Source organism: Helicoverpa zea, chromosome 1 (genome assembly GCF_022581195.2).
Source record: "Helicoverpa zea isolate HzStark_Cry1AcR chromosome 1, ilHelZeax1.1, whole genome shotgun sequence".
Lineage (NCBI taxonomy): Eukaryota > Metazoa > Arthropoda > Insecta > Lepidoptera > Noctuidae > Helicoverpa > Helicoverpa zea.
In genome coordinates, this window is record NC_061452.1 from 7,706,162 (window position 1) to 7,724,923 (window position 18,762).

The 18,762-nt window shown below is 37.6% G+C and overlaps 1 protein-coding gene across 10 annotated transcripts; it reads left to right on the forward strand.

Annotated features, from left to right (window-relative positions):
* The first annotated feature begins 789 nt into the window (after positions 1–789).
* LOC124633174 (aryl hydrocarbon receptor nuclear translocator homolog) lies at positions 790–14,057 on the forward strand. Of its 10 annotated transcripts, none has more exons than XR_006984708.1 (15): positions 792–1,008; positions 1,812–1,860; positions 2,826–2,906; positions 5,384–5,544; positions 6,221–6,393; positions 6,514–6,661; positions 6,743–6,925; positions 7,199–7,287; positions 7,372–7,582; positions 7,668–7,818; positions 7,895–8,019; positions 8,365–8,543; positions 9,358–9,514; positions 9,987–10,253; positions 11,938–14,057. XR_006984708.1 is itself a non-coding variant. In XM_047168396.1 (15 exons), the coding sequence occupies exons 1-14, from the start codon at positions 981–983 to the stop codon at positions 10,151–10,153; spliced, it is 1,902 nt and encodes a 633-aa protein (XP_047024352.1). In that variant the 5' UTR covers positions 792–980; the 3' UTR covers positions 10,154–10,166; positions 12,665–14,057. The 10 variants fall into 10 exon arrangements, 5 of the variants coding, with proteins under 5 accessions (XP_047024352.1, XP_047024492.1, XP_047024418.1 ...); XR_006984744.1 differs by having other exon boundaries at positions 8,398–8,543; XM_047168396.1 differs by having other exon boundaries at positions 9,987–10,166; positions 12,665–14,057.
* The last annotated feature ends 4,705 nt before the right edge of the window (positions 14,058–18,762 follow it).

An 18,762-nucleotide genomic window follows, 5' to 3' on the forward strand; every position in this document is an offset into this window, starting at 1 on the left:
ATGACTCGGTTTTTACGTCCCACAGTCAGAGGCAAGACACACAAGAGCCCAATGAGCTCGAGTTTGCGTTTTCATGTAAAGCAGGCATAGCATGGAAAAAGTAAGAAACATGTTCGTGATTAGTATAATATACGAAATGAGGGATCTTCTTTTTTTCTAGCTGATGGATAGATGGCGCTGATCTTGATACGTTACTGCAAAGAACGGAGCGTCATTATCTTATAAATTTTATATAATTTTGAGGTCGTATAACGAAACGTACTTGTCATCAACAATTTAAAAATAGAAAATAGGGCATAAACATGTCAAAAAATTAGAAAAGAACTTTTGAACACAAATAATCTGTCCAGAAATCGGACTTTCTTGAGTCTCAGCTCAAAAGACTCGGTGCAATATTTTTTTATAAGGCAGGCTTATAGTTACAACGCCATCTGTCACTTTCTTGGGCAGTATTTTTTTTAAAGCAAATCTGCCTTAAAAAATAGAAAAAAGGGAATAAAAGGAGAAAAGAAGTTATTATCCGAATGCTCAGAACGATCACTTGATCGGACTTGACCGCACTTTCAATCTGCTTTTCGAGCTAGAACGTATCTGGTGTAGTAACTACACCTTCACCCCAAAATTCTTGGCGTCAAGCAAACAAGTGAAAAACTATGAAGTTTATTTACGTGAAAATTTTCTCTAGTGCACTTGATTGACTCTGGGATCCCTAACTATGAAATCTTATAATCCATCCGGAATAAATCGCGTTAAAAATGTTTTTGGTCAAGTATATGGCAACATTTCTATTACATGTGACGTTTTTGTGTTGGTTGGATCTGGAATTGTTGCAAATGGAAAATGGCGTTTGTGTTGTATTGAAGAGCTGTAAACATACGTACTGCTTTGTGTATAAATGAACTTAACTGTTGTGGATTGAAAAGTTTTTATTTTTCATTTGTTAGTGATATTATAACGTGGACTAATGAGTTTACTGACCGATGTCTGCCGTGGCTCCCACTATCCCCGGTTGGTGAACATTTTGTTGCTGTAATTAGAAGGAAATCCACGCATACCGATATAAAATATCACTTATGTGTTAATTACGACTTAGCTTCTCAATAATTACGATATTTTAAATTTGTTTCCAATGCCATATGGGTACGTAAAAATCTAAAGTTATCGACCTATTTTCAATTTGACATTGCACCGCGTGACGCGTTGCTATTATAGTAAATCAAAATTTTGAATGTACTTTATTTGCTTAAAATAGTTCTAAGTTTATGAGTTATCATTTCACCAAAGAAATTTTCATCGAACTAGTAGTTTTGTTTATTAGTTCATGGAAGGACTGTAAATATTGGGCACATATTTTACCTAACTTTTTGTCTTGTTATTCTCAATGCCCTGCAGATTTTTTAAAATAGGCTTTTGTTTTTGACTGATACTTATTTATTGAACATAGATAAACAGAAAGAACAGTTACAAATTAGCCAGGTTTAGTACTTTAAATTATGTACTTTGGTTCACTAACATCCTGCATGGCTCTAATTCATATATTTATTAGAATTCAAAGCCAAAATTACTCCACTGAGCCAGTAACTGCTCTGCCAGTAAATGATCATTTATTTATTTATTTATTTATTTATTTAAGAAAGGAACACCAACAGCTTATGTGTACAAATTAACAAAATATCATCATCAGTAAACAATTCACCAGACATGTAAAAATAACTTTTTAGAATAAAAAAATGAGTAACTAGTTATGAGAAATATCTTAGTGATGTCATGCTGATTTAAATAGCAGAATTAAATAAAAAATATCTTTATAGGGGCTGACCCAGCAAAGGATATACAAAAACGCCGTGCTGGCAGTGTTGGGTGAGTTTCTAGGATAGGATGATAAATTAAAAAGTATAACTGAAACATAATGTCTTGGATTTCAAATTGATATTTGAATTTATATTGTAAGTAAGTGTTGATGTTATGTGACTGTACTGATTAGCTTCTTGTTAATTATTATAATATTCAGATGTAATCTGAAATACTATTAAATTTAGATTTAAAAAGTTTATTTGAACGATTAATGATGAAATGTGGTTTAACAAATAAATAGTGTATTAAAGACAATCAAATTGAAACATGCCACATTTACTCTCAGAAGGAAAACATGTCCACCTATACTGACCATCCCTTGAGTAGATGATGATGCAAAGTACCCTGGTATGCACCTGGATCGGTGGCTGACCTGGCAAAAGCATATATGGTCTAATCTAAAAAGAAACAACTTGGCACTGGCTGGAGGCAGATTTTTTAATAAATTGATTGATTGCTACGATACAGTATATAAAAGAAAAAAATTAAACTTCACATTCAGTTCAAAAGTAGCTAAACACTAACCGTCATACCACAACATTTTTTACACATCTGTTGAACACTTGTCTAAAAAAATGACAGATTATGACATTGAAATAAGGTCTGTTTTGCAGACATGTTATTTAGACAAGTATTCAACAGATGTTTAAGGTTTTGTAGCAAGGCTGTTAGTGATAGAAGTAGCTTAGCAACATGAATTCCAAAAGTCACAAAATAATTCGAAATTTTAAATTTTATTCTATTTCTTTGTATTTTTTTTTATCACAGATGATATATTATTATTTTCTCTATAACAACAAATCCTAAAAAGTAGAATTAAATGAAGATTTTTTGGCCATTTTATAGATAATTGATATGGGACTCTGTGTGCTTTAGACTTTAGTCAATCTCGTATTTGTCAGATTGTTTGCCATAATAAGTTTTATATTAATCAAATTTTATTTGTTTATGTGAATTGTTTTTCTTCATAGGTCAGATGAAGACGACGCAAGTGGAGGGAAATATACAAGGATGGAGGAGGATAACATTCAGGATAAGGAAAGATTTGCAAGGTAAGGGTGGTTCTATGTTATATCCAAATTACAGATTTTGATTATCGCAGATACTTGTTACTAGTGTGTGAGCATTTAATAAAGTTGTTAATATAATACCAGTATTCCTCAGGTTCTGTGTGTGTTGATCACTTCTTTTCATTTGTCTAGTTATTATTTTATTTTAAAATTATGCTTCTTTCGCAATTAGGTTATATTCCTGCCTGACTGTTTATGACTGATGTTTACAGTGCTGAATAACGAAATGTCATTGATTATATTTATGTTATGGGTAATGCTAAAAGATGGAGTTAACCTAGGTTTACCCGGGTTGACTTCGTATTACCCAAGCTGCTTGAGTAATACTAAAATAATAAGTAAAATAAATTTTAATTCGGGGTTTACCCATGCTCACTTAGGTCTACCCAACTCTGACTGGGTAATGTTAAAAATATGTCTAATTAATTAGTGAAATGAAAATCCAAGGTCATTTTAAACATTTATTATTTAAAAAACATACAAAGGCGATCGTAATCGCTTTAAGAGCATGAACTTTAATAATAACATAAGCTTTAATAGAAAAAACGAATCACGGTCGTTGTTGTTCAAATTGAAATTATTTATTTGAGCAAGATAAACTGCTGTGACATTTAGAATTACACAATTTTCAACAATTTTCCTGCAGCTTTGTCTGAACACTTCTTTGTGGCACATTTCGTTTTGCAATTACACCTTTTATAACCCTGGCTGCAAGCGACTGTTCATTTGCAAGCTCTCGTAAGCTCTCGTAAGCTTTTTTTTCTGGTTATATATTTTCAATATCAATCAGTTTATCATGACACACAGAAAACTGATTCCTTGAGAACATTTCCTCAATAGTACCACGTTCGTCCTAGAATTACGCCACGGGCTCGAAGATTACGCAACACCTAACATTATTCAGTCAGCGTTGGGTAGACCTAGGTGAGCATGGATAAACCCCAAATTAAAATTTATTTTACTTATTATTCGGACTTTACCCAAGAAGCTTGGGTAATACTAAGTCAACTCGGATAAACCTAGGTTTACTCCACCTTCTAGCATTACCCGTAACATATATATTGTTCTAGAATATCGAATGGATTTGCAAATAATACCATCATGCATAACAATTTTAAATCGGCTTTTTAACAATTATAGTCGATTCAATAGCATCAATCTCTACAGATGCAAGTTTCAGGTCATGCTTCTGACATTCTTTAAATTTATATTTTTGCCTTGGCTATAATTTTGTTTAAATTGCATGTTTTTCCTACATATTTTTATGTTTTTAATTAATTGCTCTTTACTAACGCGTATGCACTTTTAGGAAGCCACATTATCTCCGAGGACGCGAGTGAAACCGCGGGAATACAGCTAGTCTAAAAATTTAAATAAGTACTGCTCATTTATGCCATTAACGGTTAATTGAACACAAGTGCTAACATCAAGGCCTGCAATTTTCTCATACCCACAACGCCCATTAATAGGTTACTGTGTGATGATTGAAAACGTGTCTTATCACGCGACAAGTGCGCGCTCTTCTCTTAACTCATTTTTTAATGAAAATATCAATTTCGTTTATACATACTACATTATTAGTTATATATTTATTGTACATCGTATGGCACTTTCGAAGCCTCCATCCTACATATTTTTTATGGTGCCGTCGTATTTATCGCTCTCGCTTTAATCAAATCCGACGGCAGGCACCAGACTTCCTACTTTAATTAAGCTAAGCCAAGTTGTCAAAATGGTGATGTAAGCTCCATTGGAGCAGTAGGTGCAATAAATTATTGAATCTTCATTAACCCTTTGTGCGCGGATCCACGCGAGACACAATTGATTTTCTGTTGTTTTGACAGCACCATCGTCTTCAAAGTCCTCAAAAATCGTTTTCTGTAGCCGTAATCTTTGATAGGTCTTTTGTGTAATGTTTTGTGAATTCATTGTATAGGCCAGTGGCATTCTTAAAAAGATAAGCATGTAATTTAAGACACTGACCGTGAAGAAAGTAAACCCTTCAAATTAAACATAGTCACCGATCCTTTACTTTTTGAATCGCAACACAGCAACATTAGGCGATGTATGTAGCAACGTCAAATTAGTTTTATAACATTTAAGGAAAAATTAAGGATGATTAAGTTTCCCACGTGTCTTTCAAACTTTAGGTAGTTCTTATTTTGGCGAACGGCACAAGCACAACTAGCGCGGTGGGTCAGGAAGACACTCGTTACTGACAGCATCGGAAGAAGTACGTAACGGTCTAGTCAATGCGCCTGTGTGTGGACACGTATTTCAGTCACAAGATTCGTAGGTAGCTTCCCAACTGTTAACACATAATACCTAACATGTTACTCTGTGGTATTGTGATAGAGACTAAGAACTACAAAACTTGTTGGATCTGTTATATAAAACCTACGAGAGTCATAGATATAAAAATGAAATTGATGGAAATTGTCGAAATGTTTTTTTTCCAGTCGCGAGAACCACTGCGAAATTGAACGTCGCCGAAGAAACAAGATGACGGCGTACATCACGGAACTATCTGATATGGTTCCAACATGCTCGGCCCTCGCGCGGAAACCAGACAAACTCACGATACTGCGTATGGCAGTAGCGCACATGAAAGCCTTAAGAGGTATCTTGTAAAAGTTTATTCTTGTAGCCATATACCTACATGTCTTTATGTATTTCCTACTGTAGTATGGTGAAATGCAATTTTTATTATCTAAAAGTTATGTAGCGTATAAGCTTAGTACTAGTATTCTCGGATAATGAAGCCATTGGTGAAATTGGGCCTAAATTGACTATTGTGCTTTTTGGAACTCGTATTCTATCGACTTTTCAAAAGGGGAAGTTCTCGATTTTTTTTTTATATATGTTCACCGATTGCTCCGAGGTGACTAAATCAATTAAAAATCATTAATGCAAAAGTATGTAAGGATTTATGTTTTCTACTCTTCCACGCAGAAAGGACTGTAAGGCTTTCGATTAAACATGGTAGTAATACATGATAGGCTACTTATTATACATGTGCGGGAAGAAGAACCCTCGGTACAAGGGTGACCCCGCGGCCTGAAGCAATTTAAAAATACATTTTCTTTTAGGGGCATGGCTTTACAAGAAGGTGATGATTATCAAGTAGTATGTTCTATAGGTATACTTACTTATTTGATTTTTAAACAGTATCAGTTGTTTGTTTTTGAGATTAAGGGAAAGGAACATAAGTTTACTAGCAACTTCCTACATTAAGTCAAATGTTTTAATCAAGTATCACACAAGTCTTAATATGTAATCTTCTTATTTTATTTTAGGTACTGGTAATACTTCAACAGACGGCACGTACAAACCATCCTTCCTAACTGATCAGGAATTAAAACATTTAATCCTTGAAGCGGCTGATGGGTTTTTATTTGTTGTCAGCTGCGATACTGGACGTATTATCTATGTCAGTGACAGTATAGCACCAGTTTTGAACTACTCGCAGGTCAGCTAAATGTCTCTTCATATAAAATGTTGCATGTCTAAAATAATCAATATACTATGGCGATGAGATTAGGAATTACAGAAATCCTTTTCGAATTTTAATAACATCGTTCTATTTTAGGGTGAATGGTACTCATCATGCTTATATGATCAAGTACATCCAGATGATGTGGAAAAAGTTAGAGAACAATTAAGCACACAAGAACCTCAAAACACAGGTCGTATCTTGGATCTTAAAACAGGGACAGTAAAGAAAGAAGGTCACCAATGTAAGTCATTTTATGATAAGAATATTTAGATAGGTATAAAAAAGCAATAATGTTTAAAATTCACGATTTTACTTATCACAGCATCCATGCGTCAAGTCATGGGCTCCCGGCGTGGTTTCATATGTCGAATGCGCGTCGGTGGATCTGCAGAGGGTGCACATCTCGGAAGACTGCGTGCAAGAAACTCATTAGGCCCTTCGCATGATGGCCATAATTACGCCGTTGTACATTGCACCGGATATATTAAAAATTGGCCTCCTACAGGTAACACAATATACCGACATAATATCCAACTTATTTGAAAATCTATATAAATTAAGTCGCGTAAGTTGGCTGAAAATTGATGGGGAGGTAGCTTAGACTCGGCAGAAAAAAAAAACTACGAAACTGTTTACCTTCATGCCAGGAGGCCAGTAATATACATGTAATTTTTTTATCATTTAGTAGTGTATCGTGGTATTTCACTAAACATTTGCTATGAGTTCTTCTGTCTAAAAAACATTAAGAAGCATAGTTATATGTGTGTTGGGACATCAGATCTGTTTCCAGGTATGCAGATGGATCGTCCTATTCAGGAAGAGCTTGACACATCCCATTGTTGCCTAGTTGCTATCGGAAGACTTCAGGTATGTTGATAAATACTATAAGCAGTTCTTAACATCACAGTCATTTAAGGATTTATTTATTATCTAGTACCTTTTTTTAAACAGGTCACATCAACGCCTAACTCCTCTGAGAACAGTTTATGTAGCGGCGGAGTGGAGTTTGTGTCGCGGCATTCGGTGGACGGTCGATTCACTTTCGCCGATCAACGCGCCACACAGGTGGTCGGGTACGCACCGGCCGATCTGTTGGGCAAACTTTGTTACGAGTTCTATCATCCAGAGGACCAACAGCACATGAGAGATAACTTTGACCAAGGTTCTAAATACTTATTCTATGGAATGGATCACCGTCGAATATTCTTACTACGACGGAAATAATAAAAATGTTTTACTTGTTTCAGTATTGAAATTGAAAGGCCAAATTATTTCACTCATGTACCGATTTCGCACCAAGAGCAGAGAGTGGGTTTGGTTAAGAACTTCAGCGTTCGCATTTTTAAACCCTTACAATGATGACGTAGAGTACATCGTCTGCACCAACACTTTAGCGAAGTATGTGTTTATATAATTAGGGCTCGTTAAAGAAATAAAAAAATCACCATGCCTGACTCATTGTTTTTATTCCCAGTCGGTCGTTAGGCAGTACAACAGGCGAAGCTGCCCCGGAAGAGAATTACGATTACCACTTACGCCACAGAGACGTGTATCAAGCCCAAGCACCTAATCTGCACCAACAGCACCATGCGCCACCAGGTACTTATCGTATGTCTACAATTGTATTCGCTATGATTACCATTATTGTATTAGGTACCTATTTAGTTACCGTATACTAGACTGAGACAGATGCCCCCAAACTCGTGGTTTAATGATTTATTCACAATTTAGACGGGTTTTCAGTGCAGAATGCTGTTAACAGTCGCATTTGCATTTTGTAGCTATAAATTGCAAATGTATAATTTTATGTCATATGACGACTGATCTTTTTCATGGTTAATTAGCAGTATTTTATCTCATCAAGAAAACTTTCTATGAAAATATAATATTGTGTTCAGATCAATCGTATACTTGTTGTAAATGATAGAGTGGGCGCGGGACAAGGTCCCGTGGCTCCAATAGCGTTTGGTTTGCCAGTGAGCGGCGGCGGCGGCAGCGCGCGGTCGCCGGGCGAGGCGGGCGCGGCGGCGGCGCCGGCCTACGCGCCGCACTACGCGCCCGAGTACTCGCCGCACCGCCCCGCCAACACTCCGCCGCACACCACCTGGACCACGCTGCGCACCGTAAGTCGACCACACCATTGCTTTACAAACTACTACACGTTTACAAGGATATCTTAAATGTTTTCCCGCGGTTTCACCCCCGTCCCGTGGGAACTACTGCTTATACCGGGGTAAAATATAGCTTATGGTACTCAGAAAAAGTTAGCGTTCCAACAGTGAAAAAAGTTTTCAAATCATTTCAGTAAATTGTTTTTTTATTTTTGTGTTGAGACCTGTATTGAAGTGAATGCCTGACCTTGAAAGGTTTATAACAGTTTCAAAAGGGGAAAAAATATATTACATTGTAAGTTTACTTGAATACCTGCTTCTATGTCCAAAAAGATAGATTTATTTAGAACTAGCTTCCGCCAGCGGCTTCGCCCGCGTGGTGTGTTGATAAAAAGTAGCCTATGTGTTAATCCAGGGTATCACCTATCTACATACCAAATTTCAATCAAATCGGTCCAGCCGTTTTTGCGTGATTGAATAACAAACATACATCCATACATTCTCACAAACTTTCACATTTATAATATAAGTATATATAAGTATATAAGTAGGATTGTAAAAGACGGACATAAATGGTGTACGTTTCTTGAACTTTATTTTAATGTTCATGAACTATAAATTCTAGTACCATAATAACAAAATGATTGTGTGAAATTAAGGGCTTGTACACTACACAGCGAATCAGCGCGACGTGAATTGTGATCCGATTTCATGTGACTTTTGTGATGCGTCGCAAAAGTGCTCCCTGATTTTTGCGACGTCGCATCGCAGTTTTGTGTACAAGCCCTTGAAAGTGTCCAGCAAGTAATGAGTGAGCCTGTGTCAGAGCGGCGGCGGCGGCGCGGGCGAGAGCTACGCGTACAGCGGCGAGGCGGCGGGAGCGGCGGCCGCGGACGCGTCCCCCGCGCGCTCGCCGCCCGCGCCCGCCTACCTGCCACCAGCCGCGCACTACCACCACAACCACCACCCGCACCCCTCGCACGGTAAGCCACACACCAAGACACTATCACCTCACATTACGATATACGATACCCTTTTCTGACTATTTTGGGGAAAGCTTCCATGTTAACCAGATGCACCTGAGTTTCAGTATTTTATTAGGAGCAGCTGTCTATCTAACTTTCTGAACTCATCTGGGCAACACAATGCCTCTTGGTAAAAAAGTGTTTTTAGACTGTATGACTTCTGACTAACCATAATACATCACATAGGTAGGTACCATATATGTATCGGAACACCGAGGATCGATCTTCACGTGACTTAGAAAATGTATACTGTTACAGATATGCATACTTATTCTGGCTATACATAACCCTGTTAGGGCGCAGCAAATTAACTATAATTGATAATTAAATTAAATTTCTCAGTTTTTAAGTTCATGATCAAGGAATTTATAAAATCTTTCGCGTCTCATCGCTATACCTACATGATCTAAAACAAAAAAAAATGTGGCAGGCATGTGGTCGTGGCAGACGGGCGCAGGCGCGGCGGCGGGCGCGGCCGGCGCCGAGGGAGCGCACGCGCCGCACGAGCTCTCCGACATGCTGCAGATATTGGACCAGAGCGGAACTGCTACCTTCGAAGACCTTAACATTAATATGTTCAACTCGAACTTTGAGTAATCTAACTCAGAATGTATGTACCTCATTTGATTCGTGAAATTTTGAAAGAGAAAATATTATTGCGCAACATAAAGTACATATACATGCAATGGCATTCAAATGAAAGAAAGAAAGAAAGAAAGAAAAATATTTTTATTGGCACAATACATACACAGTATATAACATAAATTAACAGTAAAATAAAAGTATCACCGAAAACAATTCAGATAAAAAATAAATAAAAAATAATAATAAAATAGGCTCAACATTTAAAAATATAATAATAAAAATTGTGCCAACAAGGTCACAGCTCAGCATATTGTCAAGTGACCACACTGTACAACAGTACTGGCCACCCGACGCTGGTTTTCAGCTGCAACCCACGAGTGTCGTACGCTCGAAATTATTAAAATCTACTGCTACCGATACCGTCTTAAAATTCACTCCTTATTCCAAGATTAATAATAGTTAGTAAATACATATTATAGATATTATTATATAATGATTAGTGTGTGTGTCAGTGAGTGTGAGTGTACCTAGTGTTTTATAGTTTTACACGTGCAGAAAGGACAAAAATAAGACAATATAAGCCACAACAAACAGCAGCCATACGAAGCCTGTAAAGGTTATATGGGAGAAGAGGTTATACAGACATTTTCATATCGTTTTTGATGCAGTAGTAGAAATTCTTTTAATTTCACCTTAAAAGTCACACTGCTTTTTGCTTTTTTAATGGGGGGTGGAATATTATTCCAACACTTTGTTGCTGCATAGCGAAAACTCCCCCTGAATGCTGCGGTCCTGTGTCTCGGGATAGAAAGTTGTGGAACACAATTCCTTCGTACTCTGCCAGTGTAACCATGTGTCCATTCAAGCTTATCATACAGATATAGGGGTGTGCGTGAATGTATGACACTAAACATTAAGCTGGCTAAGTGCAGTTTTCGTCGTGCATTCATTTTTAACAAGTTGCGTTTATTAAAAAATGGAGTAACGTGACTTCTAAATGGTATGTTGAAACAAAATCGCGCACATGCATTTTGAAGTCTCTGTATCATACGTTCCGTTTTGGATAGTAAGCGCGGGCCATACACAGAATCAACATAATTGAGCTTAGATAAAATCAAAGACTCAACAAGTAAAATACGCAAATCTTCAGACAGATAGGGACGCGCTTTGTAAATCACTTTTAGCCTGTAGAAACAATTTTGGATTGCCTCAGTGACATGTTTCTCAAAACGAAGGTCCGCGTCCATAATCAGACCCAGATTACGTGCCTCATAAACACGATCTATAGGTTCTCCCATTACTCTTATGCAGAAAGTGGCGGCGTTAATTGCGCTTAGCTGGGTATTAGTACCAAAAAGCATGTACTTAGTTTTTTGTGGGTTTAAGACCAAGGAATTGCGCTTGGACCAATTTACAATTCGCTCCAGGTCATCATGCAGGTCTTTCAGTGCTCTTTCGTACTCATGGGGTTTAAAGGAGATGTAAATTTGAGTATCATCCGCGTAAATGTGGTAACTACATTTTTTTATATTCGTCGTTATGTCAGCGCAATACAAATTAAATAATATAGGTCCGAGTACGGAACCTTGCGGCACGCCTCTACTAACCGAACGATAAGAAGAAACATCTATGGAACCGTCTGTATGTCGTATTTCTACGAACTGAGTGCGTCTGTTAAGGTAGCTATCGAACCATTTTACTGTGTCCACGTCAAAGCCATAAAAAGTCATTTTAGATAGTAAAAGAGGAATATTAATACAGTCAAAAGCACGGGAAAAGTCCAACAAAACCAACAGTGCGTTATGTTACATTTCCCGAATTGCAAGAAAGTAAGACAAGCGCGTCAGCCTATTAAATCTCAATATTTCGGTTGTAGAGTCATAGATTCAGAATAGCTGTCTATACATACGTAGTTAGGTAGGGTAAGAACTTATTTTCTCAGATATTCGTACTACAAAGTATAGTACCTACCTATTATAAATTCGTGACATAATTTTGATACAATAAAATAATAATTCGAAGCCACTTCATTTAAATGAAGTTCGTTAACAATACTGTAAGGACGAATCAGTTCTTAAATAAGCGGTGCCTACATAGAACATAGACTCCCAGGTATATACTATTATTAGGGCTTAACACGAGTGTCGTGTTCGGTATAAAAACCTAGCGTGTCAAAATCTTGTGGGTATCACAATTGAAGTAAAATCAATTGCAAATCAGTCTGTGTACCCCTCTGCGTGGTGATGATTAGATTACACCTAGAGATATCACTGTTATCTATCCAGGTATATTCTTGCACAAATTGTTACAAAAATGGAAGGGTCCATTCTTACGAAATCCTTTCGCATACTCTTAAATCATTGACGTGCAAAAATAATGAAAGGGTTAATTTTCATAAACGGGCGTTTTCGTAGTGCTCAACATAACGCGCAAAGCTACATATTAAGTATGTGTGCCTTTAACGAGCCGGAGTGGCGTGACGTGCAATCATTGCGATAAAACGTTAAATATCTTAATTGGCAGGTAGAGTGGATTCTTGGTTTCGTGAGGAGACAACGCCACTTCTGACCGACACAGGTGTTTGGAACCACTTAATTAGTTTTGTAACTTGTAGTATTATGAGATAATTCATTATTTTTAATTTAGTTTAATGATGTTTTTCTTATCTGGTTTCTACTGACACTTAATCGAAATATTAAATCAGTAGCTGCTGTAAAGTTAATTCTGCATAGCCATTAGCTTATTTCAAATATTTAGCTAGGCTATAATTTAATAGAAAAAAATACTGTGTAAATAGTATTCTTTGGCAGCTACCGAGTTTGTTTGAACATAGTGTTGTTAAATGTTTTGTTAATTCATATCTCTCTATTCAGAATTAGCTTTACTGGTACTTGAGACTTATAGTGCAACCACGTTTACTACCATATTCAAAATCGTGTCAACAATTTCCGTTCAAATGGTGCATCTAGCAAAATTAAGTTAATATACCCATTTTATATCTTGACGTTATTTTTAAGTTATGATAAGACTCATTTGGGAATATAGCATCGTAATTAATTATTATTTTTGTAGAAAATACTGTAATTATGTGTTTTCGGTTGTAAGCTCCGTAATACCATTCCACTATACTGTCACTAAACTTAAGGAATCGTATTGATTGTTAGTGCAGATAGCAGAATATACACATAAAATGATAAGATGTGAAATACTCAATGTAAATGAAATCTTTATTTACATTCTCAATTAAAAATTCGGTAAAGTTTTACGCTACGAAACCAAAGACGTGAATGCATTGTGATCATTTTGGTCGAAATGGTTTTGCTAGTTCTATCATGAAGCAGTTACGGCGTTTTGTATTTTACAAATTTAAGGCCAGAAATTACCAGCAGGCAGGTCCCTGGCCACGCTGTGTAGGCTATATATTCATATAAAATGTATCAGAATGTGTAAAGCAATAATTGTGCGATAAATGTTCTCGTTCGTGACAACACCTGATTGAAGATCCAGCTATCAGCCCTGCTCTCTGTTAATGATGCCTAATTCATGATTCCTGAGGTTGTTACACAACTTCTTTAAATTATCGAAATTCTTAATCATGTATGTTCTATAATTTCATTGATATATTGAAAGTATCACTATAATTAAAGTGACTGTACCTGAAAACAATAACATTCACCGGTGTTCATTACATTTAAATTCATACAATTATTGCTTTAAAATTATCCGAATATCAAAAATCTTTTTATTATATTATACCTAATTTAAGATATTAATGGATTATATTTTTATGTAAGTAATGCATTTACGAGTTCATATTTTCTTCGTAAACAATTTTATTACTTTTAATTGGTTGTATAGGTATACTTGAATTTTGTAAAATGAATTTTTCATTAAATACTAACGATATGGACATTAATCTTGTGTTTATTGTTACATCACAGTTAAAAGTTATCTGTTGTACAAGAATGCAAAGTTGCTTTTTAATGAGAGTTCAATTTGGATGACAGAGGAACCAAAGGATTAAAAAATTGGAATCCTGAGCGATAGCGAGGGAATCAAAAGAGCATGAAGTGAGTTTGCACTTTAGTGCAACATGTAACTTTTCATCACACCTCGTCTTGTTTCGTTTCGTGGACTCGTTTTCATTCGTGGATTGCGAAACGATTATTGCACCTGCTGTTATTGTTGAATAGATATAAAAGAAAAAGAAGATTCTGGGTTAATCTCTCTCACTCTGATGGGAACTATTTTACTCTAAGTACTATGGGTTGAGAACTGAAGAAGATATCTTTTGAGTATTTTAGAATGAGCATTACTTCATTTGAAAAGCTTTTAAGTTTATTATCACCATGCCCTACAAAAACGATACACTTGAATATGTGGTTACCCTACAAAACGCTTTACCGAACAAAATCACATTGTAAGTAGGTACACAAAACGTACGTGTGGGAGCCCTTATATCATACAAATTCTGATGTGACTTTCAGAAACGCTGTCACTCCTCATCGATCCCCTCGAAAATACATGTACAGAATGGGAGGTTGAGAATTTTTAAAAAATTGTTCCCAAAATCAACGCCAGATGGCGGTGTACCTATATATATATATTGATCCGGGCCGATTTCGGCCACAGCGACTTGGATCTGCGCTTAATTTTGAGAGCTTCGCTGGTGTGCTCTCCAGTGACTGACAAAGCCAATTTTTGCAGTGAATGTTCGTCCACATTCACTGCAAGTCAGCACTCCTCCGATATAGGTGTATTGGATGGCCGCGGGTGGTCGGGCCTTCAGCTCATCTCGCTTAGCGTCGAGCTGTTCTCTCCGCCGGCTCTCAAACTCGCACACCTTGTCCTTAATAGTGCGCCTCCATTTGGTCCTATCTGCCGCCATAGCCTCCTAGTGTGACGGATCTAAGTCACATCTCTTCATGTGGCGTTTCAGCACATCTTTGTACCGCAGACGTTGACCACCCTGCTTACGCTTGCCAGTCTCCAGTACCGGTGTACCTACTACGTTAGTAGCAGCGTTTTACCTGAAATAAAACGCATATTAAATACTTACCTTATTTGAAGCTTACTATAATAGTTTGAGATAGGCACCTACGTGTTTTCCGCTTTTATCTCTGTCCTTTTCTACCCCATATCTTGCATCTCTCTCGCACACCGACCAGTTTCACTCCCCACCAGGCAGGAGGCGACGAGTGTTCTCGGCGGCCACAGTTCGTCATTGAGTCGAAAACACCAGGCAGAAATTAAAATGTAAGCTTCAAATAAGGTAAGTATTTAATATGCGTTTTATTTCAGGTAAAACGCTGCTATTAAATTCTTGACCGTTATTTGAAGCTTACTAGTTTGAGACGTGTTTGTTATCGCCTGGTGGAAGTGGACGCCAATGTGAGCAAAAGCACAATGAAATTGTGTATGTAAATAGGTACTTAGGTACACGAGTAATCACATGTAAGTATGTGTATTGCGTCCTGGAATACTAATATAATCAAAGTTAACTGGTACTGGTACTCAGCTACATCCTGTTAGACTGGAAGCCGACCCCAACATAGTTGGGAAAGGGGCTCGAAGGATGAGTAATAAAAATTAAAAGAGAGATGCAAGAACAAAAGCAAAAATTGATTTCATTTTCTAATAGTAATTAACAAAAACATTGCGATACTTCTTAATAACAATAGTAACAAAAATATAGACATTAATCAGCTGGATTAATTAAATAATCGAGATAACTTGCTACTTCTATTTAGTGGGTATCTTTCCCTTCTGTAAAAATGGGCAAATGTATTGCCTGATCGCCAATTACCCTTTGCTAATATATCGTCCAAAGGTATATTGTCAACACAGATTTTGACGCTACCGCCGAGTGGAAGCTTCCTGGGGTAGTTGTTGTTGTAGTTATTCCTGCCTCTTTTAACAATGTCTTAATCCACCCGCATCATCGTTCGGGTGCCTGCCTTTGGTTGGCCTCTAACGGATATAAATAAATTTAAGGAATTAGCCGATGTCCGTCTATCTTCTAACAAGGCTTTAGTCTTTCTGACCCAATACACTGGACTTAGATTTATATTTTCCTGATTATCCATCAAACAACAACCCGACTGCCTATGACTAGAACTGTCGGTCTTAGAGCCAAAGACTGGCCATAAGATTAAATTATCTTTGTTGTTTTTGAAATGTTCTGGGTCTATTGCAAGCAAGGAAAGATCATGGACTCGCCTTTCCGAAACAAGCTAGCAAAAGAAAGAGCAGCAGTGTGCCTGGAAGTTGCAAATGGATTATTCTCGTCTACGTTTACTGCACTTAAGTAGGTTACCAATTGGTCAATATTCCAGATGGACGGCTTCCCGGGGAACAGGTTTGCTCAGCGCTATTGATTTTAAAATGTGTCCGACTAGAACGTGTGAACCTAGCTCTAGAGTGGTTTCTGCATTGCATAGTGTAGCTATAACTGACTTGTGTAATAAAATAGTATTGTATGCTAGTTTATTTACTATGTGTAAGTCCGCTAAAAATTGGGTAAGTATAGGTCCAAATAGGGATTCAAGGATTCATAGGATCCAATTTCATACTTTTCGCCCCAATTTAACCATCGACTCCAAGCTGATTGATAAGTGTTGCGTGTGGATTGAAGAAGACTTCAGTCGGAGAGACTCCTTGTCCCTCCCCCCCCCCCCATTTCCTTGACCTTGGCAGGGGGTATCCCCGTTGCTGTGTCTATCGGTTTCTGCTCGAGGTTCATCAGTGTGTAGGGTACTGCTAATGATCGGGACTTCAAATCTGCTCGCCAAAATACCTGGTGCCACCGAAGGAACTACTATGAGATTAACTCCCGTTCCTGAATTGAGATGACTGAGGACCTACGGTATAAGGTAAGGTGGCGGTAATACCCATGCTAGCGGGTAAGTCAAAACTTGAGAAAAATGCATCGTGGAACCCCGCTTTCGGGTCCTTCAGATCTAGGGGCACGTAGTACACAACTATGTGTCCCTGGGCTCGCTTCGAGGCAAATAGGTCCACTGCTGATACAAGATGCCACTCCGGTGGAGGTTTGTGTCGGGAGAGATGGTCTGCCTGACTGTTGAATAGGGCTGGTATATGATTCACGACGTGATAGATTTGATACAGCTCAAGATAACTGAATACTCTGTACGTCAAGTTCGGTAGGCTCCTTGATCGGGTGCCACCTTGATTTCTTAGATATGACACCACAGTCCCATTTCTGCATTGAAAAATGGCTGTTGATCTCTTTAGCAACTTGCCGTGATTTTCCAGTTAATACTGCAAGCATCTCTTTCAGATCGCAGTGAAAGCCTTTTTCTCTCTCGTTCCATGAACCCATTACGGGAGTTCCGTTCAGTTGTGCCCCCATCCTACATCGGAGGCGTCCGTGGTTATAAGGTGACAGGGAAGTGGCGAATGAATATCCAAGGTTTGGTGGCAGCTGACCAGCCACCACTTTAGATCTGCTAAGGTATCTGCTGGTAGGTTCAACATTGCTATACTCCATTCACCGAGCCGTGAGCCCACAATGTAACCAAAGAATGACACTTTTTCAAAATGGTGGGTATAACCCGACCGATGACAAAAACGTCACATTTTTATGTAAAATGTTCTTAGTATCTGTGGTCTTCAATTAAGTAGGGTTCTATGTATGACAGTCAAGACTTCTAGGTTCATTTTAAATGTAAACGATTTACTACATATTTCATTAAAATTAAGAAAATAATTTACGGCATTTATTATACATATTTGATTTCAATTAAGTTTGAAAAGATTGCATAAGTTCCACAGACATCGTTCTAAAATATCATTTCTAATGTTGTCAGTATATTACTTTCGTAGTTATTTTTATAAAATATGATCATTACTTCAATCGTGACTTATAAGAACCCTTTTTATGGTTTGTTCACCGTTTGGCTCACGGTTCCATGAATAGGGTAGGTATAGATTGCTGTTCAACACTGCATTGAGGAAAGTGAGGAGAGCCCGGTAATGCAGTCTGCCGTATGGAACAACGAAAACTTGCGAAGTTTAAAAGTCCTATCAAGCTATGCAGGTCTTCTAAGTTTGTCGTGCTGTTTGTCACATAGTGCGTTTTGTCATTATCTTGTTGATAATGCTTGCGATTTATTCACTTGCCATCCAAAACATGGTGCAAATGATCCCAAAGTAGGCAAATATATCTTGGTGAGCCACCAGAAAATCGAGATACACAATTATAAGTAACCCTTGAGTTTTCAAAGTTTGAGCCACCCAAATTGGTCACTGTGGCGAAGGTCTTGGGTGCCGTGCTTAAGCCAAATGGTAGGCACGTAATCTGAAGCAGTCTTCTTCTGTATACTAGTCGAAGAACATATCTGTGACCTTCGGCTACCGGAAGGTAGAAGTAAGCCTGGGCGAGATCCACTTGCACAGCCATTCGTCTTTCTGAAGAAACTCTAGCACCCGAAAAACATTTATTAAACTGAAGGGTTCCGTAATTATGAACTTGTTGAGAACCTTGAGATTGAGTATTGGACGGTTCTTTCCGTCGCCTTTTGGGCACAAGAAACATATTGGAAAGAAAGCTGGCAGAATTTGCAGCTATCAATAGAACTTTTTGTTTTATCATTTGGGAT